The sequence below is a fragment of the Lontra canadensis genome, unplaced genomic scaffold, assembly GCF_010015895.1.
Source record: "Lontra canadensis isolate GAN:19392208 unplaced genomic scaffold, GSC_riverotter_1.0 scaffold49, whole genome shotgun sequence".
Classification (NCBI taxonomy): Eukaryota; Metazoa; Chordata; class Mammalia; order Carnivora; family Mustelidae; genus Lontra; species Lontra canadensis.
Window position 1 is genome coordinate 7,240,950 of NW_022631043.1, and position 21,469 is coordinate 7,262,418.

The 21,469-nt window shown below is 50.3% G+C and overlaps 2 protein-coding genes across 6 annotated transcripts in view; one reads left to right on the top strand and one right to left on the bottom strand.

The window, feature by feature from the left end:
* Nucleotides 1-21,469, bottom strand: part of TG (thyroglobulin) — a 236,675-nt gene that overhangs the window by 62,277 nt on the left and 152,929 nt on the right. The window lies entirely within an intron of this gene.
* Nucleotides 1-21,469, top strand: part of SLA (Src like adaptor) — a 31,945-nt gene that overhangs the window by 6,214 nt on the left and 4,262 nt on the right. For 2 of the 5 annotated variants that reach the window (XM_032873496.1, XM_032873500.1), the window contains exons 1-5: nt 5,741-6,011; nt 14,091-14,190; nt 14,981-15,067; nt 17,981-18,084; nt 19,913-20,044. In XM_032873496.1, the coding sequence (XP_032729387.1) occupies nt 5,834-6,011; nt 14,091-14,190; nt 14,981-15,067; nt 17,981-18,084; nt 19,913-20,044 (601 nt within the window). In that variant the 5' untranslated portion in view covers nt 5,741-5,833. Of the gene's footprint in view, nt 1-5,740; nt 6,012-12,669; nt 12,764-14,090; nt 14,191-14,980; nt 15,068-17,980; nt 18,085-19,912; nt 20,045-21,469 lie in introns of those variants that run through there. The other 3 variants (XM_032873498.1, XM_032873497.1, XM_032873499.1) reach the window with 3 other exon arrangements.

Here is a 21,469-nt window from a genome sequence, read left to right on the forward strand (position 1 = left end):
GTCCCCAACCAGCAGCTTGCTTTGATTGATGTTACATATTAAGCTTCTGGGGAAACTCATAAAACAGGTTTCAACCAACAGGTTTGGAATGTCTTGGATGAGAGGATACCAAGGTCTCCTCCAAATGGCAATTGAAAGCCTCTGGTTTTGAGTCAGGCAGGAGGAGGGAGAGGGAGCATGCGGGTACTTTTCTGAGCTAGCTACAGGCCCTGCCCAGGGCCCCAGGAGCCCCAGGAAGAGAGAGCCTGGTAGGGTTGGGGGGGCTAGGGGGACAGGCTGTGGCTGCACCTGCCCAGAGAGGAGAGCAGGGAACAATGTGGGTCACGGGGCAGGTGCGCCTGTTGGGTGAGGTCAGGATGTGGTGGGGTGCCCCCCGGATATCCTGCGAGACCCTTGGGAGGGAAACCAGCCCATGCCGAGCTCCTGTTCCAGCTCATCTCGTTCCTGCTGCATAGCACAAGACCAGCAGTGGACCGAGCAAGTCCCAAGTCAGCTGGGCAGCGACCTGGCAGCAGTCACAGTGAACAGGCCACCGAGGCAAAAGGGCCATGAGCCATCATCCGTCCCAACCCTTGTCCCGTCGTATCTCAGAACGCTGAGATCCCAATAAGGTGAAGAGACTTGGTCAAGCTTCCAAGCAGTTAGCTGGGCCCCCCCAGTAGCACCAAGAGATCCAGCTTGGGGAAGCTTATGGCTATTTGATTTTATCGAACCTATCCCTGCTTCAGATGGGACCTGTAATCCAATCCTCAAAACAAACCTGCAGGACATGTATTTGTACCCCATGTGTGTGTGTTTAAAAATCAAGGCTCAGAGAGTGCAGTAACTTGCCAAAGGACACACAGCCAGGAGGCTGGGAGCTGGAATCCGAACTCAGGCTTGCTGCCTTCAAAAACCCTTTCAAGTCTTCCTTATTCTGTCCAAGGTCTGGTTCTGGTAGTAAAAGCAATTCATGCATGTGGGAGAACATCTGGAGATTTTAGAAAGCTGTAAAAAAGAAATGGGTGTGTTTACCTTATAAAATTGCTACCCAGAGAGAGCCCTTGCAAACATCTTGGAAATAATTTCCTTTCATATTTTTCTATACATATATGCATATACATTTTATTTTTTTATAAAATTGGGATGGTGTCAGCTATTTTTTTCTTGTTTCTTCCCCCCGACCCCTGTAGCATTTATCAGTTCTTTCACACTGTGAAAGGGTGGAAAGCACTCCATGTGATTCACTCCGGCTCTTTTGACCACAGCAAGCTACCTAAGAGCTGAGGCTTGAGCTCACCTTCCCTGCCTCTCTCTCTCCTGTCCCTTCTGCTCCCCTCCAACCAGATCCCCAGACGTGGGTTCCAAACATTGCCACCTGACCTGCCAGAGACCCTTCCAGACCTCCCTGCCCCTGGTATTAAAGTCTCCTCCCAAAGTTTATGGTCCCAGAAGTTTACTTTGAGAGCCCTAAAAAAAATCATTTCTCTCTGCACCAGAGGGCAAGAAAGCAAGGCAACATTTCATGGAGGCTGTGAGCTCAGCAATTAGAATCTGACAGAGCTGCTTTGGGGGCCAGACATCCCTCCTACCAGTCATAGAACCTTGGACCAGTTACAAAACTTATCTCACCTCTCAAAGGGACTTTGAGTGACAAGGGTATGATGGTTAGAAAATGCTTCGCCTGGTGCTGGGCACAGAGTAAGGGCTGATCAGCTACGGTGGGGGTGGCAGCCCCAGGGACTACTGCCACCTTTGGGGTCCCGGTGTGGTGGACAGTGAGGGGCCCCCCTGGGGGCATCACACTTCCACTCCTTAGAAGCCAGTGGACTTACAGCCACTCTTTGTGGGGGATCTTGCTAAGCCGAAACAGAAGGCTGCATCCCTAAGTAGATTTCTATATTAATTAAACTATGTCATCCAAGTTCTCCAACTGTTCCTGGTTTTATTATAAAGCCCAGACCCGTCTTCCCACAGCTAGGGTCCCTCAACCCTCCACTTTCAATGCATTGTGTGGGGTTCAGGCTACTCGCGCTTCCAAAAGCAAGGCCCAGGCATTAGAAACCCAAAGTGGATAGAGCACACAGAAGGGTCCCAGGACACCATCCAGAATGGACGGTTTTCAGAAGCCCGCCCCCTGTGTTTATAAGATAATGCGGAACACACAGTGAAATGATCCCTGATTTGGTCACACAGAAACCTAGCCAGAGACAGCCTGTGCTGGCCGCCACCTCCCACACCCCCAGGGGTAACTCCCTGCAGCCATGGGACCTCTCTATGCCCTGCATCTGCATTGCCCAGGGGTCCTAGGTGATCTTCCCTCCTTCCTGGAGAAAGGCAGTGGCACGGTCCCCGGGAAAGGACAGCAGACATCGGCACCAAAGTCAGGAGAGGTAGGTGTGCCTCCTGCTGCCCTACCCCACACCTTTCCAGCTCTCCCAGTGTGAACAGATGAGCTCACAGCTGACCTCCACACCAAGAAGGGGGAGGGGCATGTCGGCCTCCCAGGGAGGTGGGGGTGGGAGGCAATTGCCCACCAGAGGATGGAACCCATGGGAACAGCCTTCCCTTGACCCTGAAGAAGATGAAGTCAGGGTTTGGATTCTGCCATGGGACCTGAGAAGAAAAGTGATGATCGTCCTTCTAATAATTGTCTTCAAAAACTCGCCGAGTCTTGATTCCTAGAATTAAAAGGGACTAAGCGGCTCTGTCTTTGGAGACCATCTTTTTCGCTCCTCTCATTTTTCAGAAGAGTCAACTTAGGCCCAAGTTCACAGAAAGAAAACAGGATTGGTCTGAAGACTCGGGGGAAGCTAAGAGGCAAATACCAGCTCTGATCCCTGACATCACGAGGGAAAGGGAGAAAGAAACCAAGTATTCTGATCTAATGTTAATTAACTCATTTCTCTTTTGCCCTTTCTTTATTGTTCCTAGAAGCAATTATGTGTCTCCTACCCTCTCTCCCAACTCTAGCCCCTGCATAAAACTGTCACAGATTAAATCAGATTCCTCACAGCCATTTCATTAGGGAGACTCTGGCTCTTGGTCTCCGGGGGCATTTTTACTCTGCTCAAATGAAAGCCTCTCGCAGATAAGTTAACTCCTTCCTGAAAGCGCAGGAAGCCAGCAAGCAGACCACTCAGGGCTGCCAAGACCTTTCTCTGAACAGCGCGGGATACGGTGGGCTGGCGCGTGCGTGCTGACCCGAGACCAGAGAGACGAGAGTGCGAGGAACAGGGCAGAGGCAGTGTGTCAGACCTTGCGCGTGTCACCACCCTGGGTATGTTTCTTTTCTTGGATGGGACTCAGTTTTCCCACCTGCAAAATGCAAACCTCGAGACTTTCTTTTTCCCGTTCCCAATGCCACGAATTCCCCCAAATCACACACGCGGGCTTGAGAAGAGTTACAAAGTTGTTGGGAGGGACTGAAGTCAGAATTCACTTGGATGGATAACAAGGTCTTCTTTCCCCGTGACTTTTCTGGAGCTGTGGCATGAAGGAAGGAAAGAGTGGGAGGTGAAGGCTGGAGGCTGTGGTCCAGAAGGGGCTCTGAAGGGGAAGGCGGAGCGGGAGGGCCGGGCCGGTGGGATGTCTGCGAGCTGGGGGTTGACACCCAACATGCAGCCGGGGTTCAAGGTACAATCCCTGGTGATTAACTGATGCTCCGTGCAAATGTCAGGCTGCAAGGAGCAGAAAGGCACAGCTGGGGAGTCAAGTGACTGTGCGGTGCACTGTGGCATGGGGACACCTGGGAGAGGAAAGGGACGAGGACAGCAGGCATGTTTCAGAGTCAGCCCCAGACAGGATGCCTGCGAAGACCTCTCCCCAGCCTGTCCTGAGCGCTTTCTCCAGGCCTTGGTAATGACACTCAGGGAAGCTAAAGATCTGGGGTGACTGAGGGGCTCCAGAAAGCATGGGGAGCATAACGGGGGCGGCAGAGGTCTCTGCAGGACATCTCTGCACAGCACACAGGGTCACGGCTCTGTGGTGGGGGATAGCCAGCTCCTCAGAGTCAGAGGTGACTTTCTTTGCTCCTTCCCTCGACCTAAGGTGGGGCCTCAGAGGTGGCACGCCGTCCTGGTCTGGTGGGTGGGACCACAGGGGCCTGCCTTTCTCCAGGTGCTGGCTCAGGGCCCAGGACCTAGCTGCAGGCAATGAGGCTCCCAGCCCCTCCACTGGCGTGGTTTTTTGAGGACTTTTTAGGAGCACATTTTCTTGAGTGCCTACACCAGCCAAGGAGCTGGGGACAAGGGGCGATGTTGTTGAAACCTACCTGGCTTGCAGGAAGGGCCCTGCCAAGGTCAGAGGCATCCCTTCAGCTATATGGGGCCAAGGGAGAGGGGGGTGAGATGGGGAAACGAGGGGCTTCTATCCAGAGGGGTAACACCCTGGAACCATCTCTGTCATTCTCAGTGGACAGGATAAGAAGATGGGGTTTTTAACCTTGGATGCGGGGATCCGTTCCAGCCACACTTTCTGTGGTGCATTTTGGGCTTACAGTTCATGCAAGCTTGTAATTATCTTAGGAAGAGCATGATTCTAAATGAACTCTTTATGTAAATATTTAAAATATATTAACTTTCTAGCAAAACGAAGTTTGGCTTTTCTCGTTTCCTGGTACAGGAAGGATCCCACCGCCCCGCCTCTTCCTTGATAAATTAGGAGGTGATACAGACCTCCCTCAGTCTCTGGAAGGCCTTACTGGGAGCACAGATGTTTCCAGAATCCGATTATGCAGTGCATAGAGGAAGGATTTAAGACCAGGGTGGGGGTTGGGCCAACTTCTGGACCCTTTCAAGTTACTCAGTTCTCCACCCTAAACTGCAGACAAAGAAAGGGGGGGGTGTAAGTTTTTTGTTGGTGGGGACAAGGGCTGGTGGACCCTGCCCTTCCACGCTCCTCCTCACCCCCCCGCCTAACATAAAGGGCTCTATGGGTGGGGCCTTCTTCTCTGTGCTTCAAGGATCCCAGGAAGATACGTTTTCTGTAATTATCTAAGCTCCCTTCTAAAATGCTCACGAGGGCCCAGAATTTCAATGTTTATCATTACAGACAATCTGAAAATAGACTATAAATTGCAATCATTAACAGGGATTTTAGGCCAGGCCACGCATCTCAGTGCTTCTTGTGCTTTAACTGTTAATTCTGCAGCCACGACCCCCTGCCACAGTCAGGCAGAGGTCAGTAACGTGCCCAAGGTCACCACACTTGGACACGCAGACCAGTATGGAACAAACCGGAGGCTCAGCAGCAGCCGTTCAAATCCGTGCTGCGTGACCTTAGACGAGAGCTTACCCTCCTGGGGACTCAGTTGCCTTTACCGCGAAATGGGATGAAGGAGGCAGGGGCTAGACAATAATCAGAAATCCCAGCGGATGTGCAAATGGGGCGCGCCGTAAGCACGCGGCATTGGTGTGGAGTTTCCCTTCTTCACCATGGGTCAGAGCATGTGAAGAAACGTTCGCAGGAGAAAGTCGAGGCAGAAAGTACCCTCGGCTCAGCCCCCTCTGGCTGCCAAGCTGACATCTCCTTGGGGTTCAGGTGCTCCCAATTCCCCATGCATGGGGCTTGGGACGGGGTTCTGAGTGGGGTGGGGAGGGGCTGTGGCCCCTCTGAAACGCCCCTCACCTTGCACATGAGGCACCGCTGGCTGCTTTCCGCCAGCCGGGGTGCGGAGGAATGGAAACTTCTGCCACCAACAGCATTTGCTCGTAACTTCCCTCTCTGTGGTTTTCTCTGTCATTCCCTTGATAAAAGACCCAGGGCTGAGCAAATGTAACCAACATTCACGAATCTCAACTTCACATGAAAACACCCGCCCCTCGAGAAGTGAGCTGCTGAAAAATAATACACGATGTACTCTAAACTGGGTCATTCTTCACCCAGAGGGGTCGGTGCGTGGCTGACTTGCTGTGTGTATCCCCTGTGCCGTAGGCTTCAAGCATCTTTGACAGCCCAGGGAGACAGAGCGATGGGCAACAGCATGCGATCCACCCCAGCACCTCCAGAAAGGCCCGTGCCCAGCCCAGATGGTAAGTCTGGCTTCTTGGATCTTGGGTGTGATGCTTGATTCCACCGCTCAAGAGCCGTGGCCGAGACCCAGTGACCGGGTGCTGACAGCTGCTGAAACGGCTTGGGGTGCAGAGGTGCTCCTGGTACCCCCCCCTCTTGCCTGGCTTGTGGTGAACATTTCATGACTGCATGTTAAAAAAGACGGAGCAGCGGTGCCCTGAGCAGCTGCTGGCATTGTGGGGTGGAACTCCGAGAACCTCTCTCTCCACCTTTATTTGGCAGGTGGGGAAACTGAGGCTCATGAAGGCAGTGTGATTCGCTATGGGAAGAGTCAGATTTCTAACCGGGGCCGGGCTGATTCTGAGCCCCTGCTTCTTGCTTACCACACCCCGCCAGCCAGCCGCGATAGAATATGACAGTGGGTTTACTATTATCACATCTCTGCAGAAGCGTTTGCAGTGCAGCTAGATGAAGCTAGACACTAGCTCTAGGAACTCTTCCTGAAAAGAAAGGAATCCTGGGTCCCACTGGTAGGATCATAGGGCCAGCCGTCCTAGGGGGAGGGCACAAGGCCACGGGTTAGGCGGTGATGACAGAGGTCAGCTTCCCGCGGCGCTGCTGGGTGGAGGCAGACCCCTGAAGCCCAGGAGCCTTTTGGAGACTGTCCAGAGAGCCCTATGGGGACATTGGCAAGCAGAAGGCAAAGGCTGAGAATAAAGCCCATTTTACTCTGGGTGGGGTGGCGGCGCGCTCTCTGTGGGTCCTTGAGGGACTTGGGAAACGGATGATCAGGAGGTCAGGCAATCCATCTGTGACCCCAGGGTGAGTCCCCTTGGGACATTCCCACCTCCTATCTGAGGTCACGGTGCTGGTGCTTGGCCCCTTCTGCTAATGCCCTGAGTCCCCCGCGCCCCCTGCAGCCCCACACCCTGCACAATTTCCACACACAGACGTCCGCTGTGAGCGGACAGTGCTGGGCGCCCTGTCTCTACTTGCTCGTTCCTTCTCATTGCTTCCAGAACAGAGACGCCAGGTTACACAGGATCTCCTGATCCCTCCGAGGCTCCCAGGTGAGCCTGCAGAGACCCTGCAGGCCAACCCTTCTCTCCAGTCCCCAGGCAGGGCCACTCTAGCCTTTATCTGTTCCAATGCCCCTCCTTAGGCCTAAGAGGAAAAGACAAAAGAACGCTCTCCCTCCAGGTCAGAGGTTGGAACCCCTTCCCCTTCTGGTCAGGGATCCTTGTCGAAAGCACCCTGGGCCCAAGCCTGCTTGGGAGGCACGTACGTACACATGCACCCACCCACCCAGGCCATTTTGTACTGTGGTCTTCGCACCAGGGCGGTGGGGGGAGGGGGCATGCTTGAGCAAACCCCATGAAAACATGGGTCTCCAAGGGCTCGCTCATTTGCCTTTAGTTTTTGAATGCAAATTCTCTTGAAATAAGTTTCTCTTTTTCCACTGCGTGGGTGGTGGGAGGCAACCTCGAGAAAGGAGGTCGAGGGGTCTCCCCGGCCCTCCACCCCCTGGTGAAGAGAATTCCCCAGGTCGGACCCAGTATGCGGTCCAGGCAACCACATCAAGCACGAGCAGCAGCCTTTTCCATCCCCCACCCCTGAAAACTTTCCCTTGTGATCAGTCCTAACTTGATTTCCTCTTTTTTTTTTTTTTTTCCTGCCAACCACTGGAAGGAAGGAGAGGAAAGTGGTTGCAGTGGATGCTGCATTAATTAGTCTCTAGACAATCTCCACAGGGGTTTCAGGTTTTTCTGGAACAAGCACCTACTCAACTAACACTCATGCTTACTCAATAGGTCAGACTCCAACATCCAGGAAGTAGCGCGGGGAGCTGAGCGCTCTTGGCCCCATACAAGTGGAGCTTCCTCTGACGTTAGGCTGAGTGGCAGAGAATTCAAGTCACCAAAATCCCCAGGCCCTACCCAGGGATCAGCAGGAGGCCCGCCTGTACTGTAGACAGACACTTTCTCCGAGCTTTTAGGAGTGTATTGTCGCCCAGGCGGGGACGGAGAATGCCTTGGAATGTGGCTTTGTCCATCCTTTGGCTCCTAAATGAAGCTTTCTAGAACACTCCTGATTGCTCTAGTTCCTGGAGACTAATACCACAAAATCCACAGAAGTAGGAGGACTTGATAGGAATGGGGCAGGTCTCAGAGACAAACGACCTTGCTGAGCTTCTAGTCTTGCCCCTAGAAGTCATTTGACCTGGGGTAGGTCACTTGGCCTCCCAGAAGAAGAGTAGGGCTCAGCTCTCAAATGGATAATTCCCTTCTCACAGCAATGATAGCACAAAGTTATTATTAAATGTGGGGGGAATCACTTTTTTAAACTCCACTGGGAAGGTCACCCGATTGCACTAGGCTCTGTCTAAATGCCCATCCCCCCCAAAAAAAGTTTTAAAGCAGTCGAATTAGAGGTTCTGTGATTTGCTTCCCAATCATCCCAAGTAACTCATTTTCTCTACAATTCTATCCTTATTTCAAACTCTTGCTCTGAGCCAGACACAGACAGTACAGAATTGACTAGGACCTAGGGAACTCCCATGTAGCTGGGAAATGACATATTTCTACCTTAAAGACAATCTGAAGGTATAATTTCCCCTCCACCTTACCTTGTTCTTTTTTTTTTTTTTTCCACTCCTCACCTTTTATCACCCTGTCCTAAAGCAAGATCTTTAGGTTGTAATGCGAACTCAGACACTGCTCAAACCCCCTCTGTGCAAGCATGGGGATCACGCTAAGCTGGGTATTTACATAGCACCTAGGGGGCTGCCCATGGAAAGAAGAGATGGGAGGGGCTCTGAGGAGGAAGAAGGGGGCAGGGAGGTCTCGGGCCCAGCCTACACTTCTCAGTGAATGATTCTCAGACCACCTGCATCAGAGCCTCTGAAAGTTGTAAAAAAATGCAGATCGCTGGGCCCCACCTCAGGTCTACTCATCAGAATTTGATGAGGGTCGAGGGGAGCAACCCATGGAATTCCTTATAAGCCCCCTGGCTTAAGCCGAAAGGTCACATCCCCAGACTCAGCTTTTAGTGTTAACACCCAGTGAGAAATGAGAGAAGTCACTTTGTCTCCGTAGTGCCCCTCTGGTCTCACTTGTACAAGGGGATGATGAGAGTGACTCTGCTTATAACGTGCCAGACAAGTGCTCTACACACATCCACGCTCCGTCCTCCCAGCACCTGCAGGAAGTGATCGCTATCACAGACAGTCCAGGGCCCTGGGAGGGAATGTGCCTCAGGTCTCTGACTAGGTCCACCTTTCCCACCTGGGTCTTATTCATCCCACGTCTGGCCCGTAAGACGGTTCTAGGCAGAACGCGATCATTCATCTCTTTACACTGAACGTACAACTTCCGTAATGGAGACCATACAAAATACACCTCATCCCTCAAGCCATGATTTCACGGTGCCTAGAATGAAGCTAAAGATTTTTTTTTTTTAAGCAAATTAACATAAAGACATGGTTAAGTAAGTAAGTAGTAGTGCGGGTGGGTGTTCAGCAGCATGAGGGAGCAGGTGGCTGGGGTTAGAGGCTGCCCCTCTGCTGCTAGGTGACCGGGTTTTGAGACTGGGCCTTCGGCTTGCTACTGTGTGCTCCTGAGCTGGTCTCTCCACCTCACTGTGCCCTCTGAGAGCCTTGGGACCTATTCAGTCCCAATTTACCCCATCTCAGAGATGGGGCAGCCGAGTCGTGGGACAGGACAGAACTTGTGGACCGCCGTGTCTCACTTTTCCACCAACCATAGGGGACCCATGGGTACAACCTGTGGTTTGTGGGGATCAACAGAACTTGGTAGATCTCCTATCAGGCGAGTCCAACCAGCCCTCTCTGATTGGTTCATTGTGTGCATATATTTCCTCTAAAAGACGCTCAAAGCAAGGCCTGCTTTGGCCCTCTGGAGGCTGTGGATTTGGGCATGATTCCAGGGATTGCAGAACCGGAAGCTGAAAGCACTGGGTTGTTTAGCTCCTTGCCAACCAACTGCGCTCAGCTACCACTGCCAGCTTGGAAACCTCATCTGGAGTCAGCCTTTGTCCCAACCTGTCGAGGAGCAAGTGTTAACCAACCAGGGAGAGCCTGGTAATTACACGCCACGGAGAGCTCTGTGGCCTAGGGACATGACTGGGAGCTTAACAACCCTCATGCTCTCACTGCAGGTTACTGAAAACTCTCCCAGCCTTTGTTTCTCCATTTTTTAAATAAGATTGTGCACTCCCTAGGGTGGTGTGGAGCATTGGGAGTCCTGAAAGGCTGGTTTGGCTTGAGTTATAAATGAATCTACTGAAAGGTCTTTAGCATTTAAAAAGAAATGGTAATGATTCTATGAGGAATTATAATGCTTAAAAAGGCCTGTTCTCCTTTGACCAAGTAATATCTGTGGCTAGTAAATTCTGCCAGGGTCTCCTTCCTTTTTTGGATTCATTTCCCATTTTATACTTTTGGACAGTTTGTTCAATATGACGCATTTTCAGGTTGAGCCATCGGTAAATATTTGGTCTTCCAGATTCCATCTTCTGTTCCCCTCCAAACGGAGTTTGTATTTAGAAGAACAGAATATTTTCAAATTTACACATCCAGATGTTTTTCAAAATTTAGAACACCGTTGGCTGAAATTGGACTTGAGCTATGAACCCTAATCCCACCCATCCCATAAATGGTATTTAGCAAGCCTCCCATCCCCCATGGGGTGGGTTCTGTACACACGCGGCATCACGAATCCAACCCCAATTGTACAGGGTAGGTTTCGATATTTCTCGTTTTTATACATGAAGAAATCGAGCTCAGATTGGTTAAAAATAAATCTCTCCCCAAATCGCAGAACAATTAAGTGGTGGAGGTGGAATTGAAGCCAGGTCTGATTGATTCCAAAGCCCATTCTCTCTTCTGAAAATCCTCTCTGGATTTCTCGCCTGTGCACGGCACACTTCTTCACCCGCTTTGTTTCCTTATCTTAAATCCATGATAACCCCCTCTGTGCCTCTTCCCAAGAACGTCATTTATCTGATTAAATTCTCAGCTCTCCCCAGAACCCAGGGCTCCAGGAGGACCTGACAGTGTGCTTGAGCTCCATGAGTGAACCTGACTTTCCTGCTTTGGAAAGGAACTCTACCATAGGGGCCTGGCGAGACGGGTGCAGGGGTGGGCCTGGAATCCCTTGCAAAGGACCACACCAAGGCCATCATTTTTAAGCAAAAGCCCCACCGTGAGGCTTTCTCAGTGACATGGAAGTGTTTTATAGCTATAAAAACATCATTATTATGGAAATTCCACAGGAAGCTCCATGCTGTTATTGTGAAATTGAAACTCTCCAGCCCCTGAAGCCTCTTTCCACTATTGAAACAATTGTTTTGATAATGGGATCGTGTTTTTGTTTCTGTTTTTAAAGTAAGGAAAGGCAGTTGCTCTGTTTCTGAGTCTTCATGGTGAATAAGACATCAAAGCCCCAACCCCCACAGAGATACCAGGTCTATTTCAAGGTTCTGTGATGGCTGCAGATAGCTGAGCCTCTCCTCTAGCCTTGTTTTTCACAAGGAGCTGGTTCTGTGAAGACCGCCCACCATGCTGCTACCACAGATCAGGTTTCCTTCCCTTGGACTGCTTTAGGCAGCACGACAGGAGGAGCCCAGTAGCACAGAGATGTCTCCCTGGTTTCATTCCACAAATCTGCCCTGAGCATCTGAAATGGGAAAGCAGGTGCAGGAGGAGGGCTGGAGGACAACTCCTTATGGAGTTCACACTCATTCTCCCCACATCTTGCAAACTCCAGAATACAACCTGGGAAATCGCTTCAAAGGAAAAGCCGAGAGCCCCAGGTGGGGCATAAAGCAGGAGCACCAGACAAACCTCCCAGAGGGATGGGAGGGATGAGAAAGGGGAGAGCAGGTGCTATCCTGATAGAGGGAACAACCTGTCCGTGCTCTGAAGGTGGGGCATCCTGGCAAATTGAAAACATGACAGCTTGTCACACTGTTCCTGAGCAGTGGAGACCATATTAATAAGCGGCTCCTTCATATTTGGGGCCATTAGCCCAGATTTCCATCACAAAAGTGTCTTCCAACCCCTCGTTTTCCAGATTTAACGCAGGCCCCAGAGGGGCAGGATGCAGTGCACTCAGAGTGCAAAATCAAGCTCAGAATCGGGGCCACTTTACTGGGAAGCTGACCAAATCCTCTGTGTTAACGCCCCCTCCCCCCCCCTTCATGGGAACCACAGCTTCCTAGGGACTGCACCCGGTTTTGTATTTGCAATTTCTTTTTTGTCCTTTTTCTTAAAGAGGAGTTCCAAATTTGCATGAGCTTCATGCCTCACAAAATCTGGATACACCCTTTATCAGAACTCTGGACTGCTGGCTTCTAGCCCGATGGCAGCTCTGCCTCCTACTGTTGGGCTGGGGTCTGGGCTACAGGAGGAAAGAATCTTTTTTTTTTTTTTTTTTTTTTTTTTTTTCTTTTTAATCCAGCAACGCAGAATGGGAGGGAGGTGTCCCTGCAGGCTCCAGGGAACCACCACTGGGTCAATTGTTCCCTGGCCAGGCCTGACTCCTTTCAGTGACTGCAGCCAGCACAAATCACTTTTGGTTTCCATTTCATGCCTGACAATACTTGCTTTTATCTGCTTTATTGTCTGTGGCTCAGCTTCCCCAAATGAAGAATATCTCTGAATGTGCTGTTCCATGGTGACAAGTGGCTTCTGATTCATTCTGATGCATGTTACTACTAAAGCTGTCTTTGGGTTTCCTCTGTCTGGGCACTGGTGAGTCACAGAGTCCCAGATATAGGAGTTGTAAGGGGGTGGGGTCTAGAAGTCCCAGCACGGGGGTGTCTGGATCCCAGAAAGTGGACAGTTTGGGCCAGCAAACCTGCCATATCGAAGTGCTGGGATTTCTCCTGGTTTTCCTGGGGTGAAGAGGGCAGGTGATGACCCCTCCCATGGTTATTTATGGATTCTCTAGAATGTGAGCTCCATTGGAGCATAGAGACTTGGCTTGCTTTGTTCACCATGTTTGGCCCAGTGTAGGTGCTCAGGGAACAACTGCTGAGTGAATGAATACATGGAAAGTCACCCAGAATTCTGAGTTCAGATGCCCAGTCAGCAGATAGAGGGTAAACCCAATGTCATAGCAAATAGATACAGAATTGGCCCACTCATAAAGTATATTATTTCCCCAAAACTATACCCCAATATTACCCTGCATCTAATGTACCCAAGTTCCAGCAAACTGCTAAGGCCAGATAAAACAGGATTTTGCTTAGTGCCAAAAAGTGAATTCACATGTGATCACTCCTTCTCTAGCTGACATAACCGGATCACATAAACCGGACAGCATGCTTTCTTTTTCCAAAACGTCACCAGAATTCCTTTCAATGTACATATGATGAAAAGTAGTTACTTTTTCTCCTACTTCCACCCCAAAGTCCCTATTGAATAGACCCACGGTGCAGGGCCTCATATTCTACAAGGAAGAAGTGCTTTGTGGAGTTTCAGAATTACAGTCTTTGAGTCCTCGTGTATTCTCAGAACTCATGTAGCCCAACCGTGATACCCCTATCCCAGTAGGTGACAGATGGGGACTCACAAGCCCCAGGGAGTATAATAATAAAAGATGCTTTTATGGCCCCTTATCATTCATAGGGCACTGCAGCATACTTTCATCTCATCTCCATATGGACCCTGCAGTGAGGTAGTGTTAGCCCCACTTTAAAGATGGGGAAGTTGAGGCTACTAGACATTTGGGGACTTGCCCAAGATTACAGGGATCAGTAGACACAGAGGCAAACCTCGAAGCCAGATCTTGTGACTTCAGCTCAAGGACCTCAGGATCCCCACTTCTCAGCGGAGAATGTCAGGGCAAAGGCGGGCTTCAAATAGAAGGAGTTCACCAACCTTGGGGTTCCTTTGATCTCCCTGTGTCACCATCCTGAGCAGAGGAGGGTCTGCTATAAACTGCTGTTCTAAAGCAAGTCATGTGTCTCCAGCTAAGAAGTCCGCGGGAGGGACTGATCATGACCCTCCTCTCCCCGGGGTCAGTTGCCTTTCAGTTCCCTGTGAAAGAGAACATGCCTTGCGTTTGTTTCCCCAGGACTGGACAGTGACTTCCTGGCGGTGCTGAGTGATTACCCATCTCCTGACATCAGCCCCCCCATATTCCGTCGAGGGGAGAAACTACGAGTGATTTCTGAGTGAGTCCCTTTCCAAATGTTTCATAGTCCTTTCAAAAGGGTGAACTTGAATTGAGTAGGAATCATTAGATTTTAGCTATAGTTGTCCAACTCCACTTGGGCTCTGGTCCTATTGTCAGGTAAGAAATTTGGTCCATACAATAGATCCTGGGCTTAAATCTTAATACTACCAGTGGTCTACAATCTTCAGTGGCTCCCCATTGCCTGGTGGGTTAAATTTAAATTCCTTAACTTGGCTTTTAAGACCCTTTATGGTCCAAATTCTGCTTCTCACGCTGGTCTCATCTTCGACCCATGCAGTGTTGATATTATAGACCAATGTGGTGGTGGCTCAGGCAGGAGGACCCAGGGGTTTGAGAAAGCTTCTGATGATAAACAAAGTATTGCCTTCCATCTGCCACCTCTCTATGACACAAAATGGGCTATAGAACAAACAAGGGGCTCTCAGCCCCTTTTATTTAGATTCTCACTGATGAAGAAAAACTATCTTGGTTATATTGCCAGGTGCAATTTTGCACAGTAAACATTTGGTTTTAAAAACTCTCCAATTCTGTCACATTCTCTGTGGATCCCCAAAAGATGGCCAGTGCCAGCTACATGGGAAGGGCTCCGGTTATCCTGCAATGAGAACTATACTTAAAAACTGTAGTTTTATATGGGGAAATGTGGCCAATGGTGGGTTGGAAAAAGAAACGGCCCCTCGTGCCCCGGGTTAAATCTGATTGTTCTGTTCATGGGTTCGGTTTGCCACTCCCCCAACCACCCTCCCTATCTGTTCTTGTTCTTCCAGCGAAGGGGGCTGGTGGAAAGCCATTTCCCTTAGCACTGGCCGAGAGAGTTACATCCCTGGAATATGTGTGGCCAGAGTTTACCACGGGTGAGTACACTTCTGAAATGGCACCTGTGAAGTATGATATTGACGCTACTGACACGTGAGCACACACAGAGGGATCCCAGCGTGACACAGTGGGAAGGAACTTTCAAGACAGTCGCTCTTTTGCTCAGTCCGTAAGGAAGGGTGTCACCTTGAAGAACCCTTGCCCTATCTGAAACCTGGTTTCCCCAACAGAAAGATAAGAGAGCTGGACCTTCCCGTCCAATGCTGCATTCCTGGCATGTAGCAATAAGCGGTCATCAACTGTGATTAAAGGGGCACAGCTGCTAAAAGTGAGCCTGTCTTGGTTGCAATCTTGCCTCTGTCCCCTGCAGGCCGTGCGGCAGTGGTCAAGTTCCTCAACAGCTCTGCCTCAGCTTCCTTTCTTTATCTGTCAGGCAGAGTTCACAATACAGAACGACAGGGGCGATGATAGATAGTAAGACCAAAGTACAGGGCTGTGAGGACAATGAGATGAGGTAACACACGAATAGTTCTTGGAACGATGCCAGGCATTAGAGTAAGCGCTCGGAACATCTTAGCCAGATTCTTATCAAATCCTATCCAGAACACAGAGAACACTGACTGCCCCAAACACTTAAGTACCCAACTTGACAAATGGAGAAGTCAGGCAGAAAAAAAGAAATTTGAAAGAATAAGGCATGGCAGAGGAGTAGACAAGCACACTGCCTTCCTCTGAGGGTGTGCGGACTGTGGGTGCTTTGGAGACCAGTACTCTGAGCTGGAATACACATAGCTTGGCTCATTGAGCTCCATGGTAGGAGCCCCCCATGAGGGGGTTTGCCAAGGCAGACCTCGGCATTCAAGAAGGAAGAAAGAAAAGCATATTTTTTTATTTGGGGGGTTCTAGAAATAACCTCTTTACACACTCACACCTGCTGTCACAGAGATAACTGCCTGCTTATTTTGCAGAACGTAACTCTCTGCATTTAATTGCAATGCACGGATTATGATTATGAATACCAAAAGCCATTTCTGAGCCAAGGATGATGAAGGGGAACAGAGGTGGTGGGACAAGAGTGGCTGTGACAGCCGTGGTCTGAAAGAGGTGTCGGTCACATAACTCTTCCAAGTCAGCTGCGTGTCACTGACCAATGCATTCACTTAGCAAACATGCATCAACACTTTCATGTTGAAGGTGTGGGGCTGCGTGCTGGCCACGGCTTGGTGGTGGGGAGCCTGGAGGAGTGGATGTAATCACAGCCCACTGAAGCTTCCAGTCTAGTAGGTGTCTTTCAAATGTCGACCAGGAAGAGAGGCGGTGCAGGAGAACGGCTATGGAATTCGAGGTCCAAGAAAAATGCGCTGCAAGTCTAACTTTACCATTTGCTGACATGCTGTAACTTGAGAACATTACTTATTCACTCTGACCCTCAGTATCCTCATCAGTGAAAGGGAGACAAGACTACCTGTCTCGGGGGTGTCTGTGAGGATCTAACTTCAATGCCCATAATATGCATGATGCTCATAATTCATATTCATGCATGGCTGTCTCTACTGTTTTTCTTGAATTCGTGTTTATGAGTGGAATTCCCTAGAAGGATTGGGGAGAATGAAAATTTGTCACAGACACTAAGATAATTAATATGCAGATGTTGTGCAGAACTAAGAGGGTAGTTAAAATATTAGGCCGAATCACGATCTTAATAACAAAAGCGCTCTTGGAGGCCAGTAAATAAATAAACAGTATCCCATTATAAATCTATGGTCTTATCACTGTCTCACAGCCACAGTGCCAAAAGGACTCGCTTACGTGCCTTGGGGGATGCAGAAGGATGCAATGGGACAAAGCGTTAGTATTTGTCACAGTGTGCACTAGTTCAGACCCATGGATTAGAAGCCAAGGTTCAACCCCTAAAATACGGAGACTGTTTAAAATGAAGTATAATTGCTTCTGAATACACCCCAGCCAAGTGCTAACAAAGCATTTTCTTCCATGCTGGGATCTGGCCGGGGGCTGCTTTGCAAAATGAGAAAGCATCCATTTCCTTAGAACATAGATTCCTTTGTGCACGGAGCTGCTTTCAAAGGCGTATTCAAGAGTGTTGGCTGTCATATGGAAGGTGTACATTCTGTTGGAAAGCTGGACCACACTATTACAACTGCTTTTTTTTTTCTTTTTCTTTTTTTATGGTTAAGTGAAAAAAAAAAGCAAGAAACACATGTCAATGCATCGTGCAATGCAACTTTGTTTAAAATACGTTGAACAAGAGAAGACAGGAGGGAAATATAATTAATGCAAAGAGGGGCTTGTTAGGTTGGTGGAATTATGCATCACCATGTCTTTCTTATGCCCATTTAGTCATTCACAAATACACACCAGGCTTGATACTGTGGACACAAAGACGAAACCGAGACAGACAGACATAGTCGCTGTCTTCATGGGGTGGTGAGGGAGCAGTGGGGTGGTTAGAATACAAGGCAGAGACCTTGAACAAAATGCCAAACAGGCACCTTATCATGGTTTAGAATGCTTCTATGTCATATAATACAGAATGGGCACGGTCCGGCTGGCATTTGAGAGCAAGATGAAAAAGATGTTTTATGCAACTTTGTGGCCTCATGCAGTAGGCACTCGGGAATTTTATCTGAAAGATTTAAAGAAGGAAGGAAACAAGGAAGGAAGGAAGGATGGGAGGAAGGAAGGAAGGAAGGAAAGGCCAATTGCCCACTCCTTTTTAATCCCAACAGTTTTATACGAACTGGACCTTGTTCTGAATCTCAGCACCGCTTGCTTTTTTTGTTGTTGTTGTTAGCTTGTGATCACATGTTCAAAGGGGAGGGGGTGCGTGGAGCCCAGAGAGGGCAAGTGTCCTCTCTGAAGTCTTTCTAGTTGGCTGTGCAGCTAGAAGGAGGGTGTGCTCAGGATACTCATGCCTCCCTTCTCCTTCCCAGCTGGCTGTTTGAAGGGCTGGGCAGAGACAAGGCAGAGGAGCTGCTCCAGCTGCCAGACACGAAGATGGGCTCCTTCATGATCCGAGAGAGTGAGACGAAGAAAGGTGAGTGGCCTCCGACTCGCCTTTCCATGCCAGGGCTGAGAGGAGCAGGGAGGTTTGGGGCTGACTCATGACATGGCTCATTTTGCCTCCTCCCACACATGCAAACCCATCCGATCTGGTAAGATCCCTATAGCCCCCACACCCCCAGAGAGGCCAGCTTGGAAGCTAGAGGCCCAGAGCCAGGGAAAGTAATTCAGTGAAAACCAAAGATCCGGGCTCTGTGTCATGGTTCAGAGCAAGGGCTCTGAGTTCTAGTTTTGGCTGTTTGCACTACTGAGAAGACATCTGTCTCACTGAGCCCAGGCACCCTCTCCTAGAACGTGGGACTGACGCTCAGAAGGGGCTTCACATAGTACCTGGGATGTGGTAAGCACTTGAACTCACAGGAGCGAGATAGCAGCTCGGGCTTTCCCAGGCTGACTAAGAGTAACACCATGTGAAAAACAGAAGATACGTTCAGGTTCTTGGCTGCTTCTCGTAGCCTCGGTATCAAAGGAGAGAAAATGTACCTGAGACTGTCTCCCACACACCTACTGAGGGCCAGTGCATTGCAGAGCCGGAGCCCTTCACCAAAATGAGCAACGGCCTTACTGTGGAGAAGCAGGGACCATCTCTCTATGGTAAACAAAATTCAAGAACAACTTTTCTCACAAAAGCTCAAAGGTGCTAGGGGGGAACCAGATCAAAGCAAAGGTCACATTTCCTGGGCACATCCTCCCAGAGGTGGGAGACCCAGACTCAGACAGAACTTCGAAGCTGGCATGGCCAAGAGGGGGAAGAACCCAGCTTGAGATGCCAGAGCTGATCTAAAATTAAAGCTGCTGTCAGATCTGTGGCCAAGCCTGGGGCTGGGGGCAGGGTGGGGCTGGGGTGGGGCTGGGGATGGGATGGTGGGTGGCGGGCTCTGCTCCCTTGGGTAAGCAAAGTTCTGACAATTTTCCACCTGCCACCTTTGAGCTGCTCACCAGACTTCCCGTTCCTGTCACTGTGACAGGAGGATGCGTGATGGTCTTCAGAGGGCAGACTTGGGGCAAAGGTCGAATGCCATCAGGACGAGGGTCAGATCCCGAGCTCCAAGCCTTCAGCCATAGTGCTCAGGGGCTCTGAGCCTCGTTTCTGCAGCTATAACATATCTGGGGATAGCACTGGGAAGTAGCTTAGCCCCTGAGCAGCCCATGGGGACTGAAGAGACTCAGTAAAAGCTAATGTCCTACTCCTCTCACCGTCTGTTGAGTGTTTTCACTCCTGGAACCCAAAGGACAGAGCAGAAGGGACCTAGGTCCAAGTCTCCCACTTTCCAATTAGGGAAATCGAGGCTAGGAGAGGGGAAGGCGCTTGTCCAAAGTTCTGCTCTTCCTACCCCCCACTTCATCCCTACCTTTATGGCACTTAAGGAGAAACGGCATATTTGACATGTTTCTTGGGGATACCCAGAAAAAGTCTTAGCTGACACTTTCTCCACATTTCTGAGAAAACTAAGCATAAGGCATAACCAAGAGGGTGTAGGGACCAGGACGTGGTGGCTATCCAGACAAGGATAGCTTACCCAGAACGGTAAGCTCACAGAGCAAAGACTAAGCAGGTGCACTTGAAAATCCATGTGGCCAGCGGGTCAGGGCCACTAGAGGAGCACGCTCGTGGGGTCTCAGCAGAGGGAGTGTAGTCCCCGAAGGTGGGGTCCTAGGGGCCGCTCCTCCAAATGCGGGAGTGCACGTCTGGGTGTTCTGGTTGCATCCCAAGGCTGAGGAAGTCTCTCCACCTTGTGGGTTCTCCAGATGGCCGGCTGAGCCCTGTGGGACGCCTCTGACCCGTCCTCCATCTCCCACAGGTTTTTATTCCCTCTCGGTGAGACACAGGCAGGTGAAGCATTACCGCATCTTCCGCCTGCCGAACAACTGGTATTACATCTCCCCGAGGCTCACCTTCCAGTGCCTGGAGGACCTGGTGAATCACTATTCCGGTAAGAAGCACCCCACGGTGGCAGAGCAATGAAGCGTCTCTTGGCTAACTGTCCCGCAGTGCCTGTGTCTAGGATGGGCACGGGTCCCCGATACACGCCAGGTGGCTGACTTGGCTCTCACCCTGCTCCCTTCATCTGCTCTTTTCTTGTGAATGCAGACTACAGATTTCAAGCTAAAACAGGCTGCCTGCGAAGGCTGCGTAAGTAGGTAAAACTCAGCTCATCTCAAGCTCACTCTCTTTCTGCCTGCACATGGGAAGAAATAGGATGGTCCACTATTTGCAGCCACAAACAGTTGGCACTTCCTTAAGTGCACCACATGTTTATGGACCCCTGAGACTTTGTTGTGAAATGCCACTCATGTCCTCTCCTGCCTGGCAAAGCAACAGGAAGCCACCTCCTTGATCTGCATTAGGAGTCAGGATTGACTGCCTGGGTTCTCGGCTCCCATGCATGCCGGCTTTTCCCTAGAATGGGGTCTCTTTGCCTCATGACCCAGTGAGCTGTGTCCTAGTCTGGCTTTTCCAACAAGCTCTTAAGACCAGGGCTGCACTTTGTTTGTTTGGACATGTTTCCCCGGGCCCAGGAAGGAGGGCCCAGTGTTCTACGCTGGCCAGGATGGGGAGCACCCTCCGAGATGGCAGCAGTGGGGTGGGATTTGATGGAGGTGACAGGGAAGGATAGAGTCAGAAGAGGAGATCACAGTTAGACAGTGTCAGGCCTGAATGCCAGGTCAGGAGGTGACATCTTACCCCAGGTGAAAGGGAGACATAGTAAAAAGCTGGCTCTGGAACCTCGGCATTCACATCCCACATCTTCTGGGCAACCCTAGGCTCGTTGTTTGCCTTTGTGCCTTGGGGTGCGTGAAGAATCTGCTGGGTAGTGCCAGGAAAGTGCTGAAGGGAGGGCCAGACGCATAAAAGTGGGCTCCTTCTCACATTGGCCTCTGTCCCCCCAACCAGGACTCCTCCTTCCTCCTCCCTTCTCCTGCTACTGGCAGGAGGGGGAAAGAAGTTGCTCCATGGTGTACGTGTCTTCCCACTCCTGGTTCTGGACCTCGTAGCCCTGGGTATCTTTGCTAACATTCTAAAGCATGTGGGGTCTTGAAGGGTATTTCAAGGTGAAAGGAGCCCACAGGCCCTGGGTTATCACACTGGGCCAGTGAAAAGAAAGGGAGGGCGTGGAGGAGGAATGGCTTCTTAGGAGACAGAGGCTCAAGCTCGAATCTGGGCTCTGTGAGACCTTGGGAAAAGACTCCTATCTCTGAGAGCCGCAGCGCCCTGTTCGTGGAAGGTGGACGAGAACAACCCCTTGGCGTGGTTGCAATGACTGGATTGCTCATGTAACGTGTACCCTAACGTAATGTAATTACGGAATGGGGCAGATGCAAAGTAAGTGATAACCAAAGGTTACTTCTTTGATACC